Genomic DNA, 22,512 nt, shown 5'->3' on the forward strand with positions numbered 1-22,512 from the left:
TTTGCTTTTGGAGAGCAAAAATGAAAAATATCGTGAACTGATCATTTCTTTCAACTTTTGAATCCCAAAACTCAGCTAAATATTTGCAAAGCTTTTTAAAGAGTAAAAGTAAACATAAATTAAATATAATCATGCCAACTAAAGTGTTACTTCAATAAATTATTTATGAAATGGTTACTCAGAAAGTTATAGAATATGTAAACATTTCTGTAGTATCATAAGGAATTATAATTTTTTAAATAGAATTGTTATTGTTTTAACAGAAGCTACGAAAAGATTTAGCATCTCAAACAATATTGTTGATGCTATGAAAATTCCTCTTCTTAACTATGGTGCAATTCATATCACCATATGAAATGAACACCACTATATGTTCATTTCACAAAGAAGCTGTCAAAAAAGTTAGATATGGTTTCCTATGTCAGGTCATTACTCTTCAGGAGTAACATATCTATTAATAACCATGTTATACAAAAAATTATGTCAAAAAGGTTTAACGATTTAAAAAATTATTTCACATAGTATTTGTGGTATAACCTAGATTATGGAGTAAACATTTTTATAATGTATATGTATGGATTGATTTTTTTTTAAAGAACAAAAGGTGATACTTCATGAAATTTTAATTTGTATATTAATTTATTACTATACTATTGAGAAATGTTACTCAAACATAACTAAGCTGTATAAAAGAATACTAGTAAACATGGTAGTGACAAATGTCTACCATAACCATTTTCCATATATGGGTGCAGTGGCTCATGCCTGTAATCCCAGCACTTTGGAAAGTCAAGGCAGGAGGATCACTTGAGCCCAGGGGTTTGAGACCAGCCTCATATAGTGAGATCCCTATCCTTAAAAAAAAAAAAAAAAAAGGCAACGATCCCTGTTCTCTTGGAACTCACATTGCGGTAGGGATGGAGGGAGACAGATGATAAACAAAATAAATCTATTGTACTGCAGAAACTTGTCACAGAAGCAACACTAAAGAGCTTGGAAGAAACAAATGACTGACACCTATCATTTTAAAAACAAAACAAAACAGATTATGAAGGCATCTCAGGACCTGGAGTGAGAGCAGTCAGGTGTTAAAACTGGAATCCCCCTAAAAGCCTGATTTTTCCAGGTCCTATTTCTGCCCCACAGGCTGGGGGAAGAATGGTGTGCTTTTGTTTTTCCCTACTGTTAAGTGTTTGGACACACAAACTTAGAGTTCTAATAAGGAATTGCATTTCCCTCTCTGCCAAAACAGCAACAACAACAACAAACCATTATTATTTAAATCATCAAAAATTGTTAAGAAATCACTTGCATGCATTTAACATGCTTCCTCTATGTATCCCCAAATAAAATACTTCTAAAGGCAAATCACATAAGGCCGAGTACACATAAAAAAGCTCAGTTTACTTATCTCAATTTCCCAGTAGTTATTAAGAATATTAACGACAAACGCAGTAAGAGTATAGAGCCTAAGTCTCTTCTTTGAGCTTGATGTATTTATCCAAGAGACCAAGCTTAGCAAGTTCTCATGAGAGCTCCTACCAGTACTTTTCACCCATTCCTGAAGCAGAGGCCACAGAACAGCAGCAATAATCCAGCACAAATGCAAGAGCACTGAGAGACTGGCTCCAGGGATCCTCCTATGTTCCTGCACTATCCCAATGGCCCTGTGCATCTCTAGAGGCCATTGGGCTTCCGAGGCTAATAAAATATTATCATAGACCCTTTGGCTCAAAGAAGAAATGAACTCTACACACAATCTTCTCCCAGCAAGCAGAGTATAATCTCAGGGAGAGATAAGACATGCTACTCACACCCTTTGATGTCTTTTCAAATTAATGTTGCCATGATAAATCAATCCATTACAATATCAAAATGCCCTTCTTTATTTCATTGCCCATTTGTAGTGCCATCTCTTAAGTTAATTTTATCTGTTTTATATTCCTTGATATTGAAGTGACATTAATTTAATAATGTACTTTTTAATATAGGTGTAACTGAAGTGCACATTGGAGAGTCCCGCTTCTTAAGATCTAGATATGATTAGTTTGTTGCCCTAGTTCACATCTTCTGGAAAATTTCAATGCCATTTCTGAAATGAACGCAAATTTTGAGGGCCATCAGATTTTAGTTTTTAATTTCATTAAGTATTTATGATTTGTTTTATACTTAGCTCATTTCCTTGGTTGCTACTACAATAAAACAACTTAACAGACTTTTGCTTGCCACATATTTTCCTAAAGATTTAGGGGAGAGCTCAGAGGAGGATGGTTAGATTTCAGAAACTAAAATAACATAAAACATTAGCCATCCCTGTTCTTGACATTTTTTCCCTCAAAACATGTAATTTTTCTTTATTATCTTCTTGCTCACTTATTTTCTGTGACCTTTCATCTGCTCTTGCCATGCCTGTATTTCTGGTATTGTGTTATTTACCTGTCATTAATTGACATATAATGCATGCACATAAACACCTAAGAATGATTATACAGTGAAACTTAGTTTCCTATGCAAAATTCCCAACATTATTCTCAAAAAGAGCCTAGAGTCAGTATTTTACTTATTCTTCTGGAAATGTTTACACATATAAAGTATATTTAAATAATATTTGATAATATTTAAATATTTGATAATATGAGATCATACTATAAACACTGTTTTACCTCTTCTTTTTCCACCAAGTAAGTAACTAAATAACTAATAATCTTTTCAAATCAACATATTTAGTGCCACTACACTCTTTTTGGAAAGATGCAGAGTATGTCAATGTACAGGTTTACCATAATTTAGTAAAGCATCTATCTGATAAAGTTTAGACTCTTCCCAATTTTCCACCTTTATCCAAAAAGTGCTGTAATGATACCATTTTTGTTTATATTACAAATAAAATGTCTACAGTTTCAATCAATGGATCAAAAGATTTATGCATTTTAAATCTGATACACATAAACTTGCCAAATTTCATTTCAAAGAATTTACACAAATTTACAAACATAATAAAGTGTATAAGTCTTTGTTTATCCAAGTATGTACTATAAAGCTTTGGAAATTTGCTACTCTAGTGGGTGAAAATCGTTATCTTATGTTTGAATATGAATTTCTTTAACAAGGAACTATTTTTAAACATCTGTACTTATATTAGCACAATTCTCTCTGTATCTCCAACAAGTTGTTAGTCAGTGTTACTGGCTTACATTTTGTCCATCATATGTGCTGTGAACATTTTCCCAGTTTATCATTTGTCTTTTGATTCTTTCTATGGTACTTTTCTCTTGCAAAACAATTAAACTACTCTATTTTAATAGAGAAATTCCTTTTTTTAAATTTTGTTTCTTGTATCAAAAAGTCTTATTCCCAAATTTTTAATCTAATTACTCATATTTTCTCCTTTTCCTTTTACATTGTTTCTAATTTATAAAACATTGATTCAGTGAAAATATATTTTGGCATAAGTAGTGAGACAGCAAGCAAAGTTATTTTTTCCAAAAAGCCTACTCTTATAGAACATGAGCTTTCTGAAGGGGAAAAAAAGCAAAAGACAGATGATACTGTTTACATAAAACTCACGTTGCTTCTTCCTTCTGCTCTCAAATAAGAATGTGGCCATGCTGGCTTTGCTTCACGTTCTGGAAGAGCCATCATTCTGTTAACTTTGGGCACATTTGTTTCCAATTTCTTGTGTGTTATTTTTATATTATTTATTTTTATTTGTTTTCTATTTTCTTTTTATTTTCTGTTACTATGTTTGCATTTACAATTTTTAATTTGAGTAAATTCAGTAAAGTCTAGAAAATACATATGAGATAAATGAGTAAAACACTCATCCCACAACTATAGATATCAACTTTTACTGTTTTGAGGTATATCACTCAAATAAATTTCTATACTTATCTAAAATTATAAGTAGATTGGACCAAGATTTAAATTTTTCTTAAAAATTAAATAACAAATATTTTATGTTCAAAATACATACATTTGTACACACACACCAAAATGACCAATATTGTTAGTGACACCAGATAACTGTATTTTTTGCTACAATGTGTTTTTTTTTTTTTTAAGATGGGGTTTCACCCTTGTTGCCCAGGCTGGAGTGCAATGGCGTGATCTCAGCTCACTGCAGCCTCCGCCTCCCAGGTTCAAGTGTTTTCCTACAATCTTTATGTGAACAAACAATTACTTTCAAGACTTTGCCTTTATTAAAAAAAAAACACACACACACACACATATCTTCATGCATAGATTATTTTCTTTTCTCCCCTCTCCTTTCCCACCCTACTCCCATTAGCTAAACAACATTAATAATCTAGTTATGTAGCTAAATTAATACTTGAATATGTTTACGTATTTTTTAGGTATTTCTCAATTAGTAACACTTTGCAGAAATTCTTCCAGTTCATCAGTTATGTATAAAACATATTCTACTTAAGAGTTGCATAATATATCACAGTCTGACTGTACTACAATTATTTTACATACTTTCATAATAATAGTTATTAAAATTCTTTATAATTTTCTTTAAATATTTTCTTTAATGTATCCTTCTTTCTTGCTGCTTTTATTCCACTGATCAGATTTCCCAAAAGTAGACTGCTGACTCCAATTATGCATTCATGTTAAATTTTAATGGTAATTGTATGGTTGCATTCAAAATTATTTTATTAATTGGCATTTCCATCAGCAACATAACATGTGCCTAGGTTTCCTAATCTCACCAGCACTGAATGCTACCAGGTTTACTTTTTCTTTTTCTTTCTTTTTTTTTTTTTTTTGAGATGGAGTCTTGCTCTGTTGCCCAGGCCGGACCGCAGTGGCACAATCTTGGCTCACTGCAACCTCCACCTCCTGGGTTCAAGTGATTCTCCTGCCTCAGCCTCGTGAGTAGCTGGGATTACAGGTGCGTGCCACCACGCCCAGCTAATTTTTGTATTTTTAGTAGAGACAGGGTTTCACCATGTTGGTCAGGCTGGTCTCAAACTCCTGAACTCATGATCTACCCGCCTCGGCCTCCCAAAGTGCTGGGATTATAGGCGTGAGCCACCATGCCCAGCCAAATGCTACCAGCTTTTAAACATTTTATTGCAGAATTATTATGCAGAAAAGTATATAAATCATAAATATACAGCTTAATAAACTTTAACAATATGAACACACCTAATCAGGAAACACAATGCTAAAAGCATTACCAAAGCCTTCCTTGTGGTTCCTCCTAGCACAGGTAGCCATTCTCATGACTTCTAATAACATAGCCTCCCTTGGACCACTTGTTAAATTTGTGTAAAAGTAATTATATAAAGTATGAAATCCTTTGTGTTTGGCTTATGTTCCTCAAAATATTTGTAAGATTCACTACCGTTGTTGCATGTAAAAATAGTTTATTTCTTTTAATTGCTCTATAGTACTTAACTCTGTGAACATAGAATTTGATACTTTGTTTATCCAATGTATTGTTAATGTACACTAAAGTTGTATTCCAATTTTTAGCTCTTATGAATAGTACAGTAAAGAATATTCCAGTACATGTGTTTTGGCAGACATATGCTTGCATTTCTGTAGGCTCTACATCTAGAAATGGAACTCCTTGGTAATAGGGCTGAATTATTTATCTATTGTCTACACTTCCAAAGAGTTTTCTGAAGTGACTTTACTAATATACACTCCTACTAATATACACTCTCATTTGGTGCATGAAAGTTCCCGTTGCTTCAAATCTTCATCAACATTAGTACTTTTTTTTTCATTTTACTTTTAGCTATTTGGTAATGTGTAGTTATATTACATTATTTAAATTTTATTTGCTTAATCTTTCATGGTGGGGAACATGTCAACAGACATTCTCTAAAATTACTAAATCAAGAAATAATAGTATTAAAACCATTGAGAGACATAAAAACTATATGTAAGTCTCAGAAACTATCAAAAATACAACACGCACATTATTACCATTACAACCTTCACTGTAACCCCAACCACCAAACTAAGGGAAGCATAGACTAGATATTTAAAGTAAAAACAAAGTCCATATTCAATATAGAAAAAAAGTCAGAATTAAGGAGTATACACTCCTACCAGATCAATCAATATAAAAGAGATGAGTCAATTAAAAAATGTAGACTTAGATTAAAATCAAAGCCAGATAATGTGTTGTACAAAAGAAATATGCTTCATAAAGCAAAACACAGATATTTAAGTGAAAAAAATTGGTAAAGATGTAACACAGAAATGAAAATTAAGTGAAAAAAGGTTTGTAATATTATTACCAAATAATGTCAAATTCAAGGCAAAAATAAAGATTCAATTGTCATGAAATATTTTTTTGGCACCAAGTAAGGTAACATCAAAATTAATTATGAAAAAAGTCTACAAGAAATGTAAGGAATACAGGTAAAAATAAATCATAAAATAGTCACCCGAAATGTTTAACTTGTCTCTCAATCTATGAAATATAAAGTAGGTAAAAAATAATTAAAATGGAAAATCAAAATTGTAGACTCTGTAATATCAATTTTTATCAGAAATTGATATAAATGTTTTTCAGATGTTTACTGTGATAACTATATGCTTTTTCTTTATTAAGTTAATATAATAAGTTACATTTACAGATTTTCTAATGTTAAATCAAAATAATCCCACTGGGTCATGGTGTATTCTCTTTTTAATATAATGCTTCTGAGGAATATACATCTGTAATTTTAAAGAACTTAATTTTACTCTTACCTTCCATCTTTTCTCACCATCATATTTTGGCTGGTTTAATTATTAAACCAGAATATTTATTTATGTGACACATAGACACCATCTACATCAAATTACCAACGGTAATTATTTACCAAGCAGTTTCTTGGGCCCAGATGAGAATTTCAATTCAGAATCTGTAAGAATAGAATAGGATCTAAGAATAAGCATTTTAACATGTATCAGAGATTTTCATACATGCTAAAATTTGATCTTGCTTGTTCTATTCTCACATATATATTTAATCTTTATAGTTAAAATTTATAAGTTGGTTTAGCTGCTTTTGACATTGTCAATTTAGCTTATTATTTTTAAAAAATGTACACTCCCAGTTCTTCTCAATTTGCCTTCACAAAATCTGACAGTTTTGGTGTCATGGTATTATTTCTATATTAACAAAGTTATAACATGTGCATTCTGGATTCTAATCATAACTTTCATATTTTATAGAATTATTTCTGTATTTAAAATAATTTAATGATATATAGTTGAGTCTTTTATTTAGGTTGGTGCAAAAGGAATTGCGGTTTCTGCTTTTAAAAGTAATGGCAGAGGCTGGGCACGGTGGCTCACACCTGTAATCCCAGCACTTTGGGAGGCCGAGGCAGGTGGATCACCTGAGATAAGGAGTTGAAGAGCAGCCTGGCCAACATGGTGAAATGCCGTCTCTACTAAAAATACAAAAATTAGCCAGGTGTGGTGGCACGTGCCTGTAATCCCAGCTACTTGGGAGGCTGAGTCAGGAGAATTGCTTGAACCCGGGAGGTGGAGGTTGCAGTGAGCTGAGATCGTGCCACTGCACTCCAGCCTGGGTGACAGAGGGAAACTCCATTTCAAAAAAAAAAAGTAATGGTAGAAACCACAATACTTTTGTAACAACTTATATCAGATATGACAATTTCTGCCCTCTAAATTAAGGCATTTAGACTATCTACATTTAAAAAAAATTTTTAGAAAGAGCATATCATTCTGTCACCCAGGCTGGAGTGCAGTGACAGGATTATAGCTCACTGCAGCCTCAAATTTCTGGGCTCAAGCAATCCTCCTGCCTCAGCCTCCCAAGAAGCTGGGACTACAGGTGCAAGCCACCATGCCAGGCTATTTGTTTTTTTTTTTTTTTTGTAACGTCTTTTAGAGAAGGGGTCCTACTATGTTGCCCAGGCTGCTCTCACATCCCTATACTTAAGTGATCCTCCTGCCTCAGCCTCCCGAGTCACTGGTATTACATAGGTATGTGCCACTGGTTACTGCCTCTCCATTTATATTCAATATAGTTGCTGATGGCATTAGGAGTAAGTGATCTTGATTTTTAAAATATTGTTTCTTCCTCACCACAATTCCTTTGGTGACTCCAATTACACATAATAAAGCCATTTGAAGTTGTCCCACAAATCACTGAATCTCTTTACATTTTTAAAATTCTTTAAAATTCTCTGTGTTTCCTTTTGCATAATTTCTACTGCTGTGTCTTCAAGTTTATTAATCTTTTCTTCTGAAATTTCTAGTCTGCCATGAATCCCATCCAATATAGTTTTTGTCTCAGATATTGTAATTTTCATCTCCAGATATTTGGTCTTGAAAACTTTTTATAATTTCCATATATCTACTTAAATTTTTTAACATACAGAATAGTTTTATGTGTTAATCTCTTTGCTGATTTGAACACTTGTATCAGTTCTGGATCAATTTAGATTGATTTATTTCTCTTTTCACTATGGGTCTTATTTTCTTGCTTTTTTATGCCTGGTAATATTTGATTAGATGACAGAATTTGTAAATGTTTTCCTGTGTCATCCTATATATATTTTGCATACTGATAAATGTTTTGAGCTATATTTTGTAATTTTAAATTTCTTAGAAACAGTTTGATTCCTTCCAGTGCTGCCTTAAGATTTGTTGAGAAGAACTAGATAAGCATTTAGTTTGGGTCCAATTATTTTGCATTACTGAGGCAAGAACCTTTCTAGGTACTCCACCAATGCTCTGTGAATTATGAGGACTAAAATAATCACCTTCCAGTGAGTAGATAACCATTTGACTTACTGAATCTAGGCAAATGGAAAAGTACTGGAAATATTCTGACCCATTTCTTTAGACTGTTTTCTGCCCTTTCCTTTCCATTCTTACCTTCCCTTCGATGTCTTCCTCCTCCCACAGAAGATAAACACTCTTGCTACATACAGCACACTCTTCACACTCTTCTACAGCATACCCTCATCCCCAGCTGGGTGAAAATCAGGAGCCAATTAACACAGTAATTTACTATTTAAGCCTCAACAAACTTATTATATAACTGTTGAAAGAAGGAACTCTAAGTTATATTTTAAAAATAATTAAATTAAAATATGTTACTCTGGAGCATTATGAGAACTTTTAGGTGATTTTAACAAAAATAGTGTTGGTGTCATAAGCTTACTCAGTTCACAGAAGAAGAGGCATATCAAAGATGTTTCCCACCTTGGCCCAGGACCTTTCCCTCAGCATTGCATAGCCACACTGGTGCAGCCTTTTCTCTCTCCCCTCATCTGGTCTTGATTTGAGCCAGTTCCTGCCCAGGTGCTGACACTTAGTTCCATGTCCCCTTTAAGAGTCTGTTATCTTGGATTTGGCTGTTGCTTTGGATTTTCTAGCTTCAGCTTTGAGCCTTGCCTAAAGCAGATTCACCCACTTGCTTTCTGTGCATGATGATGTTAATTTGTTTAAAGCCATGTATTTTCTGCGAGGATGACATAATTCTGTTGCACCATCATGCAACTATCTTTAAGAATGTGTTGGTGGATAAAATGTATTCAATGTTATAACAAAATACCTGAGACTGGATAACTTGTAAAATTCATTTCTTACCATTCTGGAGATGAGGAAGTCCAAGACCAGGATGCCGGCAGGTTTGGTTGCCTGTTGAAGACTCTCCTCTGCTTCCAAGATGGCGCCTTATTGCTACCACCTCCGGAAGGGATATCACTGTGTTTTTATATGGTGAAAGGTGGAAAGGCAAGACAGCCAAATTTGCATGAAGCCCCTTTTATAAGGGATTTAACATCATTCACGATGGAAGGAGCCTTCATAATTTAGTCACGTCTTAAAAGCCCTACCTCTTAATACCATTACATTGGCCATTAAGTTTCATCACCTGAATTTTGAAGGAAATATACAAACCACAGCAGATGGTGACTATATCAGGACAAATGATTATCACTAGTAGCAAAACTGCTCAAGGTGTATGTTCAACCGTGTTTTGAATAAGATTAGCACCACATCACAATATTGACAGTTCCAAAATTTCATTCATATTTCCTAATTATATCCACTAAAAATTATCTGTTGGGGGGCCTGTTCTTTAAAAAACATTCTAATACTCATGACTATAATAAACTGCTTTGTGCTGTCTTGGATATAATGACAATTACAAGCAATTCTCATGAGGGTCCTCGTAGGTAAGGAATGCCTCCATCTAATTTTAGACTTTTAAGCTAAATCTCAGAAAGTAAATATAAAATCCGTATCTTGGAGACAAACCATATCTGTCAGAAAACTATTGAGGCAACTGTTTAGATGGGATTATCTTTGTAAGTAAGTAGGAAGTTCTTATTTTCAGTAAATTATTTTTCCTGGAATAAAAAGGCAGAAACAATCCTTCAGGGTCAAACCTTTATTACTACTTCAGTGAACATAAAATTACATTATCTATGTTCCCCTAGATCCTGTTGTTACATCCCTCAATACGGTTACGTCTGATGGGATCCAGATATTATTGTAGATGTATTTAGACTGATGATATTTGGCTTCAACTTACGCACAATGCATGCAGTAGTGCTAACATTAAGTATGCCCCTCGAAGTCTTTTGCTTCTCCCTTCTCAGTTGCATTCTGGAAACAAGTTCTGATTTGCTTAAACCAGAGAACAGAAATGATTGCACAATAGGTGCCCTCCAAAAATTCACAAGTCGTTGGAGGCAGATTGTAGCTTGTGTATCCTAATGAGTACTAATCATTTAAAAATGTGTCGGTGTTCAAAATGATAAGCACCAGTTTGATATCTGTCATCTTTGGGAAACTAGGCTACACTCACCAAGGAGCTTTTTCAAACTGCGTGTATACAAATTATTTGGTTCACATTCCAGAGTGCATTCTCCTTTCCTCTTCACCCTACTCCACCCACAGCCCAGTGGTAGTTACTCCTGTAGGGACAATGGTGGAAATAAATAGGTCATTTGGAAAAAGGCTAGTCACCACCTTTAGATAGTTAGATGTTCTATACACAGATAATATGTGATATTAGATGATAGTGTACATCAAAGAGATACATTTGTCATTAAATGTAAGTATGTATATACATATGTACTTTCTTTTTTATAGTTAGTTAATTTACTATGACAAGGGCAAAATTAATTTAAAAATAATTATTGACTTGTTATTGTTTTCCTTCATTTATTGTGAAGATATATAGCTTTTTAATTTTACTCTTATAACTTAATCCTTTGTCATGATCAGCCATGTGGTGTTTTGCAAGTAATTTGTTAAAGTGTTTAAAATTGCAAGTTATTTGTTTATAAAGGAGAGTAGATTCGGGGTTAGCCATTTTCACTTACTTCCATTCAATTACACAATCTAACTGGAGTTACAGATAACATGAATGTGAATTGTTATAACCTGCAGACTATTCTTTTTATAACCTCTTCCATATCTATGAGAACTTGTGGAGTCTGTGGACAGCTTTCAAGTGTACTAAGGCAGAAAAATGTCAATGGTCTGACAGACAGTTATCTTTATAAATCCTCAAATCAGTCCTTAGAAACTCCTTAACAAAATTCTTACCTATGTTTAATGTCATGGGATAAAATCATTGAGTTGTTTGCATTCTCTACTATCTTTGTGTTGTTTCTTTAATTTTTTTTGTTTTCTTAAGAAAAAATAACATTTTTATCTTTTGCTACCATATATATTAATATTTCATCTCTTATCAATTTCAAAATTTTGAAGACTCTTCTCTCCCTGAGACATTATTATTATTTCCTTTTGCTCATCCTAGGAAGCTAATCCAGAATTTAGGTTCTTCTGTAGTTTTTAGATCATTGTTCCAGTATTGGTATAATTCTATAGGATTTATCCTTTCTTCCTCCATTCTAATCAGCCCATTGTAGGAAAAATGGCCTTTATTTATACTTTACTCCTCAGTCTACCTGTACAAGTGGGGCAGTTTTAAAGAGTATTTTTGACACAGGAGCCTTGTTAAGAGAAAAGGAAAAGATGTAGTCAATTTGCATCACTGTAACTCTGGAGAACCTAAGCAGGTACTAAGGAGAGGATGAGGTTGAAACTAGAAATTACACCCCAAGATTGCCAGACTGTCTGATAGCAACTGAGTGCCATATCCTCCCGTCCATGCTCTCCCCTGTATCTTATGGATTTGAAACCTAAGAACATTTCCCTAGATCCATGCCAGTAAAGTTAGAGTTGTATAAATTTTGGAAAACAGAAGAGAAGCCAAAGGCATTAGTGGATCTACAGTAGAGATGGGCAGGTGTGTGGGCTTAGCGGGAGGCAATAAGATTTTACAGATAAATCTGCACTTTTCCTGTACATCATCCACTTTCGCACTGTTCACATTAATAGCAGTTTCTTGTAATTTTGCACTTCCTGGTTTCTTCAATACTAGTGGATACTTTTCCTAATTTTAAATTCCATAGCTCTTCTAGTGGTTTTATAAGATTTTAATTTCTTCAATTAAATAACTTTCTGCTAGAAATATCTGCAATGACTTCTCTAGCTATCTAAATCATGACTGCTCCTCCATTCTTTCCTGGTGACAAAGTTCTAGCTAATTTTGAGTGAGCCATGGATGAAATCTATGTATAGAGCCCTTTATACTTTGCATATTTTTATGTTTAATGGCCTTCAAAAAACAAAAGAAAACCAACCTGATTCTGAACAAATATGCATCTTCCCTGGACTCTTGTGTAGCTAAAACCTTCTTTTCCTAGAATACATATACTAAAATGGGAAACATTTATGGTTTACAACCTTGCAGATCTATTTTCAAGTCTTGGCTTTAATAAATATACTTCACTTCATAAACTCAATTTCCTTGAAGGATACTTATTGACTACTAACTTGGTGTCAACAATTGCAAGTACCTGTGATAACCGCAATGGTTAAGACAGTCCCTGTCCTGGCCCTCATTATGCTTAAAATCTAGCAGCAAATATTAGTGGATAAAAAGTATATAAGATAAAAAACACAGGCACAGTCAGGTTCTAAACAACCTTCCATGTCGTAAGAAGATTCTGAGTTTATCATAAGAATTATGAGGAGATGTTAAAGTGTTTTCATCAGAAGAGTGATTTGATACAATCCGAGTTTTTGAAAAATCGCTATGGCTAATGGGTTAAAGTCGGATTGGATGGGAAGAAAACAAGATATAGAGACCAATTAGGAAGCACCTATATTAATCCAGATGAAACATAATAGCAGTCTGGGGAGACAATAACCTGGACCAAGGGAATGGAAAAAAGTAAGTTGATTAAAGAAATATGTAGGAATTAAAACAAGGTGTGGGAATTAATTAGATACATGTGATAAAGAGACTTGTAAAGGGTGATTCCAAAACGTAAGGCTTTTAGGAAATAGGTACATAGTACTGTCATGAATGAGACAGGGAATACAGGAGGACAACGTGGAGGTGAGTAGGGATGAGGTGTGCATTGAAATGGCAGGTTCTGATTGAGACATGTTGGATTTGATTTGCTGATGAGACACCCATGTGAACATGGTCTGTTCGCCGGTAAAGATACAGATTTGAAGTTAAGAAGAAACGTCTTGTCTGAAAAATGAAGACCCACATATCCTCATATTATGTATTGTAATTATAGTCATGGGAGTGGATCCATTGACTCAGGTTCAGGTACAGAATGGAAAGAGAGCTTGACTAACTGTGGAACAGCCACCTTTATTTTTCTTTTTTAGTTGCATTAGTCTTATAGTCTTGTCTTAGACAAGCACTCTGATATAAAATTCCACACAATTTCTCTAATTTTCCCAACTTTTTAATTTCAACATAAAGCCACTACATAAAAAGTATTTTATTAATGAATTGACACAATGAATTGGATAAGATATGTGTTAATTAAATCATTAATTAGATTACTAATACAACATGTAACACAGTAGCATATACATTTCTTACAGTGTAATAATTCACCAAGGGAGAGGGTACATCTTTAACCATAGTTTCCTATTAGCATCTTAGGCAAAGTAACTGCTACTTAAAAGACAAAAAGTTATTTTTGAACAATTTGCTGAGTCTAACAGAAAAATGAATCATTTGATTATATATTACAGATATACATTACCTTTTGTTCACTTCTTAAAGAATTCTACCTAATCTACATATTGTTTTCATTCTTTTTCAGTATTCCAGAAGTGCAGTGCACTTAAAAACCAGTCTTTTATATCTATCATGGAAGGAATTTAATACGAGCTATAGTATGAATTTTAAATATATCCATAAAGTGAAGCTCTCCAATTCATAAAATTAATGTCATAACTATATATAATATGCAAGTTGAGGATTTTGCTTTAAAAAATATATTCACAAATTCTGTCATATTTACAAAAATATGACTGTAATGAAACTTAAAACCATCTAAAGACGTATGACTACTTTAACATCTCAGTTGTTATTTTTATGAACATAGAAGGCTTTTAAGCATCTTTGGTTGGGTACTATTGAAATAACAATTTTATTCATAAAATAATTAAATAAAAATACTGTAGCATCTATGTTCTACAATTTACAGGAACAATTTTATTATGTGTATATTCATGTTATATAAAAATATAGCTAATTATTTTGAAAAGAAGATAAATAACTTATGTGAAATTGGTTGAAATACAGCATTTGCAAGATGAAGGGAATCCAATGTTTACCTCTTACCAGACATGTCCATTTTAATGTAATTACATTGTTTTATTTAGTATGAATGGGTCCACGGAGGATGAATTTCAAAGAAAATAACACTGCAATGTTCTTTAAATACATGAGAGCTATGTACCTGTGCGAAAATTGCTTATAAATACTGGGAAATGTTACAGCATGCCACAAAAATTATTCTTTATTCTGATTTAAATTTTAGTGTAGACAAACTTAGCTCCAATAGGAATAATAACGTAAATCATACATGTTCAAAAAGGTATAACAATAAAACTATCAAGTTGTATGCTTGTTATCTAAATCTCTCCATAAAGCAGATGTAACTTGAAATTAGAAATTAAATGATGGTTTGCATTTCCTGCAATTCTGAGAATTTCAGCTTTTGATTCAGAGTTGAAGAAACTTTCACCAAACGTGCAACTGGTTTTAAGAACAATTGGCTCACTGAGTGTTGAGGAGCTCCCCTATCATCTGCCAAAATATTAATTATATAGCAAGTTTCAGTTTAGTTCCTTGAAGCCATTCATATAGCTGGCAATCTTTTCCCGCAGCACTCCCTGATGGATTTTGTCTAGAGAATTAACAGAAACAATCAAAACGTGATGAAGGAGAGCCTGTGGCTCCCTGGAGAAACTTTTGTTCAGTGATGTTTTCATCAGCCAAGCAGGGAACCATGGACTACACAGCTCCCCAGTCCAGGTCCTAATGAGATTGGAAAATCAACTTATTTACCCACCGTCTCTTTGCAATGCTGATAATACCAATTCCTTGTTCAAGTTTACTTCACTCCAGGAAAATAGTCAAAAGTACCTCTCTCTGCTTTTACTCCTAATTCAACCTACTACCCAACCAACTGTTAAGTAAACCATTTTGCTGCCTTATCTTTGAATTCAAGTATTTTCACACAGGCTCTTCCCAGCCAGTTTTGCAGGAACTAAACAGCAGATGCTTCCATTTAGATCCTCTTCTTCCTTAAAATGGGAAATCAATTATCACTTGTGAGCCGCCATCAACCAGATTTATAGCTCTGGTCAGAATTCATTCATACATTTTCACACCCTAGCTTCCTTAGACATTGGTAGCTTCTGTGAAAGAGTCATTGGGGCCACTATTTTTTCTGACCTCCAGGTTCTTTTTAGCCTTGAATGTCACGGACACCTCAGAGTGAATGGCATCCAACCGCTGCTCACAGCGGAAGGCAGAGAGGAAAGCCTTTCTATAGTTGCTGTTCATCCAGCCATAGAGAAGGGGATTGGCAAAAGTGGAGCACATGGCGATGATGTGGAACACTGTGAAGATGAGTTTGTACTCCTTCAGGTCCAGGACATGGCTGTCAATGTCAACAGCAAGCTGGAAAGCATGGAGAGGCAGCCAGCTGACTGCAAACACCACCACCACGCACACCAGCATTTTGGTGGTTTTTTGCCTTCGCTGATGGTAGTGGTCATTTGCAGCTCCAGGACTGACATGGCTCTTCAATTTACTCCAAATGCGAGTGTAGGAAAATGATATGATGCCCAGAGGCAAAACGTACAGGATCAACAAGGAAGAAAGACTGTAGACAGTGCCATAGATGCTCTTTTCCTCGCCAGGCCATTTTTCAGTACAGGCCACAATCTCAAAATCCGGAATGATCTCAATCAGTGAATACTCCCGGAAGATGGCCAGGGGACTTGCTAGCAGGGCACTGATGCCCCAGGCCAAGCCAATAATCAGGAAGCTGATACGCTTGGAGATCTTGCTCTCCAGGTGGTAGACGATGCACCTGTGCCGGTCCAGGGCAATTACTGTCAAAGTGATTGTGGATACTTGTACTGCCAGGCCCTGTGCATAGGGCACCAGGTGGCACAGGACAGGACCCATTTTCCACTCCCCCATTAAGGTGTAGGTAAGAGTGAATGGTAGACACAGAGTATTCACCAAAAGATCTGCCACAGCCAGATTGGCGATGAAAAAGTTGGTTACTGTGCGCATGCTCTTGAATTTGATCACCACGTGGATCACCAAGGAGTTGCCAATTACCCCAAGCAAGATGATGGAACAATAGGCCAATATGAGGACAACTTGTACCTCAATCAGCTTGGTACTATCTATAAGCTCTGGCTCAGGATCAGGGACCAGTTCACCTCTAGGAGTGGTTTGTGGCCCATATTGTTCCACCTTCATTTCTTCCACTGTCTGGTTCTCATCAGCCTCTGTACCTATTGGACCCATTTTCAGTACAGTTCCACTTGGCCTGCAACCAGCACAAGAGTCTACAACCTAAAAAGAAAAACAACAACAACAACAACAAAACGAATGGAACGAGGAAAACACAAAGGTGAAGCAAATAAATTTCACAAATGGACTGGTTTAATTTTGATTGGGAATCAAAATATCCTCTACTCTCTAAAATTGTGCGTAGCAAAACATTTGAATGAAACAGACCTTTTAATAAGTCTATTGTCAAATTAGATCAATGAAATCAGATCTCTGAAATATATGCTATGATGATAAAGTATAATACCTATAGTATAGACACAATTCCAAAGTGAATGCTACCAAATGGATTAATTTCATTTTAAGTGGGATGAACATTATAAACTTTATGAATTTTATAACACTATAAATTCATTGAATTAATTTTCAGGTAGATAAAAAAGTAAAGTTTCTTTCAATATCTTGACTGTTTCAAATTTATAAATATACAGCAACAAATTGTGTAAGAAAGGGGAACATATTAAAACTATTTGTCTGGTACCTGAACCTTGGGACTATGAATTATCTGAGATGAATCAAACAGATTCGGTTCGTGGTGCAGGATTTAGTATTTAAAATAGTATTAAAATGTGTAGAAGAGCTACCTTTTAAAAATTTAATTTCAATAGCTTTTGGGGTACAAATGTTTTTTGGTTGCATGGATGAATTGTATAGCAGTAAAATCAGATTTTAGTCTCCAAAGTCCATTATTCTACTCTGTAAGCTTTTGTGTACCCACAGATTAGCTCCTACTTATGAATGAGAACCTATGGTATTTGATTTTCCATCTTAGTTACTTCACTTAGAATAACGGTCTCCAGCTCCATCCAACTTGCTGCAAAAGACATCGTATTATTCTTTTTTATGGCTGAGTAGTATTCCATGGTGTATTACATACCACAGGTTTTTTTGTTTGTTTGTTTGTTTTTAAATCCACTCAGTGGTCTAAGGACCCTTGGGTTGGAATAGTTGCTTTTTTGAATTATCTTAAATAAACTAACATATAGCATTTCATGCTTTCTCGAAATCTCTGTTAGCCCCCACATTTAAGAGAACCCACAGACTAGTATGTTACATATCTCTTCCACCTGTTATTTTCTCATCATTTCTACAACATTGATTTTATTCTTCTTAATCTCTTATTATAATTACTCTAATCATCTTCTAACTTACCTCCCATCCTCTTTTGCTTTTATTTATTAATTAATTCATTCACCTAACAGAAATAATCAAGTGTCCACTCAATGCCAGGGTGACTTTACTATCCTGGTGCCTATACTTCTTCAAACCTGCATTCATCATGCATTTAAAAACCTGTCTTGAAGTAGGGTTTTTGCCAGCTGAAGACAAGAGGATAGTACCTCTATTCCAAGGCTCTCACATTTTACTGGACAATACCTACTCATTAAAATGTTTTTTTTCTCTGAAATTCAAATGTGATCATATTGTTTTCCTTAATGTCTCCAGATTGTTTGAAACAGTATAATGTATTGTTTTCTAATATAAGTTTCATTTTTTCACTCTGTTAAAGCATTCAGAGTCCAACACCCTAGTGGTAGTACCTTTCAAAGGTATTCATAATCACAGAAGGCTGCCGCTGTTTATTCAGAGCTTCTTTTATGAATTTGTTTTTATGAACCTTTCAATGAATGTGTTTGTAATTAATAGCATCTAATGCCATTGGTAAGAGAGTCATATATTTATTAAGCCCATAGATAATGCCTGACTGGACCTGTGGGCCCCCCAGCTCCTTCCCTTACCCTTCCTCTGTTCTGTTCTGCTCTGCACCACAGGAGGGCTGACTCCTGCAGACTACATTTTCGGGCTCCAAGTCCTTGGTATTCTGGCTGGGTTTGGTCAGTGGGAGGCACTGGCAGGCAGGAGGAAGGCAGAAGCCACTATTTTCTTCTTCCTCCCTCTCTGCTCTGGGCAGTGCCTCTGCAGCAGTTCTGTAGCTCTGGTTTTCATGGGACAAACCTATTGTGATTCTGATTCCAGAGGATGTCCCTGGTCCGGGGGCCTTGGTCACACTACCTCTTCCTCATATCCATCCAGCTGGAGGCAGTAATGACTCCCTGCTTGCTAATATCTAGGTAGTCTCAACATCCCTTGTTTGGCTTCTATCATTTGTTTAATCAACTGTCTGCATTAAATTCCTCTTTTTTTACATTCTTAAATAGATTCTGTTTTGCATGATCTGATAATAACATATATATATGCTTTCATTAATTTGCTCTCCCACGAAAGGATCTGCACCCACAGGTTGACAACACTGGCCTATAGAAGAAAATCCCAACTCCTTAGTCTGACATTCGAGGCTTTTCTTGAACTCATCCCTGCGTATCCCTCTGGCCTCATCTCTCCTGACAGCCCAATATATACTGTCCACTTCTGTCATACTGCCTTACTTCCAATTCCAGTAACACCTGAGCCTTTTTCATCCCTCTCTGCCCTCACCATTTTAAACTGGGAAGCCTTTCAGTTACCCCAAGCCCCTGTGCTCACTTCTAATGCTGCATGTACCACATGCCACATTGTGACTGTTTTCATTCGTTTACCCACCACAGTAATCTCTTTGAAGACAGAACCTGGACCTTCTTCCTCCATTGCTTAATCTCTAACACACTATCTAGTACATTAAAGACACTCAGCAATTTGACAGAACAAACATAAAGTTAAAGGAAAGCACAATTTTACTCAATAATCAATGTCAGCAAAATGGGAAGTATAATTTTGAACCTTTCCTTTACTGAAGACAACTGCCTATGTAGGGTTCTTTCCTGTGACATAACATCTATACGCTTATTTTCTTATTCCAATATAGAAATAACTGCTTATACAAAAAAAAATTGTCCTGAGACCCTGTTAAATTAATTTCTGATTATAACATTTTAAATTGTCAGCATACCCCATAAAGAAAACTTTCTATTTCAAGGATTTCTGCTCCCCCAACTCTCTCTCCCCTTCTCCATTTCTCTTGCTTTTTTTTTCTTTACCCCTTGTTCCCTGTCTCTCTGTCTATCACCACTCCCCCTTCCACAGGAGCCTTACTATGTGGAGAGACATGGGAGTTTCCATGTACTCAAGTGTTTGCTGTATTGATATATTCCAGCTCCCTCTGCATAAATTTCACATAGAATGTTCCAAGGAGCCCCAGCCTCTTTTCACATGTGCCTTCCATTCCTTACTAATTAGAGTAACTTGAAACAAACCATTCAAATCTTGGACTGTATATTTGATAGGCCACACCATTTACCCTAGACTAAGAAAGAGACTGATTTCAGAGTATGGTTACTCATTCCGGACAAGCCATTTACAGAATTAAAAAGACTCCAAGAGCCTGGAGTTTGGAGGTTATACCTGACTAAATTGAGGGGAAGCATGAGATTGAAGGATACTAGGAGGAGGAGTATACTTGATTTATTGACTTGCTTTGCTTTTTCTTCTCAGTCTTGTTTTATAAAATTTGAAATGCTTTTATTTACAACTTCTCTGAAGGAATGGTTATTGATCTACAAGCTATTGGAATATACACAGTGTTAGCTGTGCTTAAGCAGGTTACTGGCCTTTAGCCAGGTCAAGCATTACCCAGAGCAGAAAATGCATCATTTCATGACAGCACTTCTGGAAAAGTGGAAAAGGAAAATGGTACACACAGGAAGTTGCCATCAAAAGCACACAAAGGAAACAGCAAGAAGACAAGGGAATAACCTTTCTTTGAAATAAGGCAAAATGAGATATTTACATTATTTAAGACATCTAAAGAGAATTTTACCAGTACAATTATCCTGAATAAGGGAATCCTTAGAAACTTTGTTATAGAAACATTTCTTTGCAGAATAGGAAAAGAGTTTCAGGGCTTCCCCTGAAACCCCACCACCCAAGATTCAAAGAACTTCAAATTATTTGAGTCAGAGACCAGTTCATGCTTTGAGGAGATATTTAAATCTCTGGGGGCTTTTTGCAACAATATTGCCACAGTTGGCCTTAGTAAAGCTGCACATCTTATCAAGCACAATATCTTCCAGAACATTTTTCCCAGGGAAAAAATATCTCAAAAATCAATCTCAGAAATCAAAAGCACTGCATTTGCCTACACTAATTAGTTCTAGGAATGGGGGCGGGGGAGGGGGAAGAAGGGAAGTTTCAAGAATGCTACATACATGACATGATTGTTTGAGTAGTCAGTAGAAAGTTGAAAATATTCACCAAAGGGTGTGGGAAGCCTTTCTTTGGAAGCAGCATCTCCATTTCATGTCACTGAATTTTAAATGATGTGTACCTATTGCAAAATGTCTTAAAGCTTTTAGTTTTGCCTCTTTCCCCATCACCGAAAGCTCCTGCCAGTGGGTGAGCCTTTCTGATGGAAAATGAGCAAACGCTTAAATGAATGTGTCTCCTCTTGAACAGCTTTGGAGAATCCAATAGGACCTTCTGCTTTAGACAAGTGTTTGATTTTTAAAGAGGCAGGAACAATAACAACTTACTGTTCTGGAAAGATAATGACCTATCTCAAAGAAGGGTCGAGGAAAAAGTAAATAATCTTCAACAGAAAAGGGAAAATCTAGCGAAAGTAGAAAATGGGGATGGTATTACATCCTCCAAACCTCCACCTCCCGCCTAAGGGAGGAGGAAAAAGTCCATACACTCATGAGGACCTCCTCATGTCCCTCTTCATAGGAACCGAGCTCTCCTCTAGGAATATCCTTGTTCCCAGGAGCTGAATCAGAGTTAGGAATTACACTTACTGACCCGGACCTCGCGTTTCTGCGGAGACGCGGGAAACAAGACGTGTGCAGTCCGTCTGTCCGATGATAAGCCAGCCGACCTGGAGAGGGCCCTGGAAGGTCCCCAAAGGCAAGTCCGGTTCCGTCCGCTCCTAGGGTCCAGGTCAGCCCGCGCCGCGCGGGCGGGCAGCCGGAGCAGTGAGAGCGGCTGGGCGGTTGGCGCTGCAGGGTCTGCTGCCGACCTCTCAGGCCAAGCGTGCCTGGGCACCGCACTCACTCGAGGGGTGGGGGGTGAGGGTGGGAGGATCAGAGATGGGAGCTTGGGGAGCGGGGCAAACCCCACCCTTAAAGACAACAAAACAGGTGCAGAGGCTGCGGGCGATAGTCCTGCAGGGGAGGGGACTGGAGGAGAAGTTTTGGTGGCGAGCGAGCAGGAACAGTGTCCAGGGTCTCTCCGCCGCCTTCCGGGCTTGCAAGCCCGCGCAGCCAGACCCTACCCAGAGGGGCGCCCCCTCGCGGGTCCCCAGCCACCACCTGCAGCTGCTGCTGTCACCTACTGTGCCACCCCCAAGTTTGATATTCTGGGCTTTTGCACCACCCCTACCTCCCTTTCCTTCCACGAATTTCTCCCTTTGCTCTCTCCCCCCCAGTTCCGCGAGAGATGGCCCGGCGAAGACAGACCTCCTGGACTTGAGGCCGAGTTCACCAAATCCGCCCCGGGGAAAGGCGAGGGCAAAGGCGGGGTGGACCGACTCAGCTGCGGCTGAGTGGCTGCGGTCCCGAGCAGGGCAGGCGAGCGCAGGAGAACTCAGGTTGGCGGGAGGAGGGCCGGGGCTGGAGAATCCCTGCGCCTCGTAGGGGCTGAGAAAATTCCACAACTTC

At 36.4% G+C, this 22,512-nt stretch overlaps 1 protein-coding gene across 1 annotated transcript; it reads right to left on the bottom strand.

Annotated features, from left to right (window-relative positions):
• Positions 1-13,756: 13,756 nt before the first annotated feature.
• NPY2R (neuropeptide Y receptor Y2) lies at positions 13,757-22,284 on the bottom strand. Its single transcript, XM_009207748.4, has 2 exons — positions 21,652-22,284; positions 13,757-16,927 (listed from the first exon to the last, which is right to left on the bottom strand). The coding sequence occupies exon 2, from the start codon at positions 16,877-16,879 to the stop codon at positions 15,734-15,736; it is 1,146 nt and encodes a 381-aa protein (XP_009206012.1). The 5' UTR covers positions 16,880-16,927; positions 21,652-22,284; the 3' UTR covers positions 13,757-15,733.
• Positions 22,285-22,512: the final 228 nt, after the last annotated feature.

This window comes from Papio anubis, chromosome 3 (assembly GCF_008728515.1).
Source record: "Papio anubis isolate 15944 chromosome 3, Panubis1.0, whole genome shotgun sequence".
NCBI classification, from domain to species: domain Eukaryota; kingdom Metazoa; phylum Chordata; class Mammalia; order Primates; family Cercopithecidae; genus Papio; species Papio anubis.

Excerpts from the sequence above, each read along its gene's own strand:
- NPY2R (XM_009207748.4), bottom strand. The coding sequence starts at position 16,879 with ATGGGTCCAATAGGTACAGAGGCTGATGAGAACCAGACAGTGGAAGAA.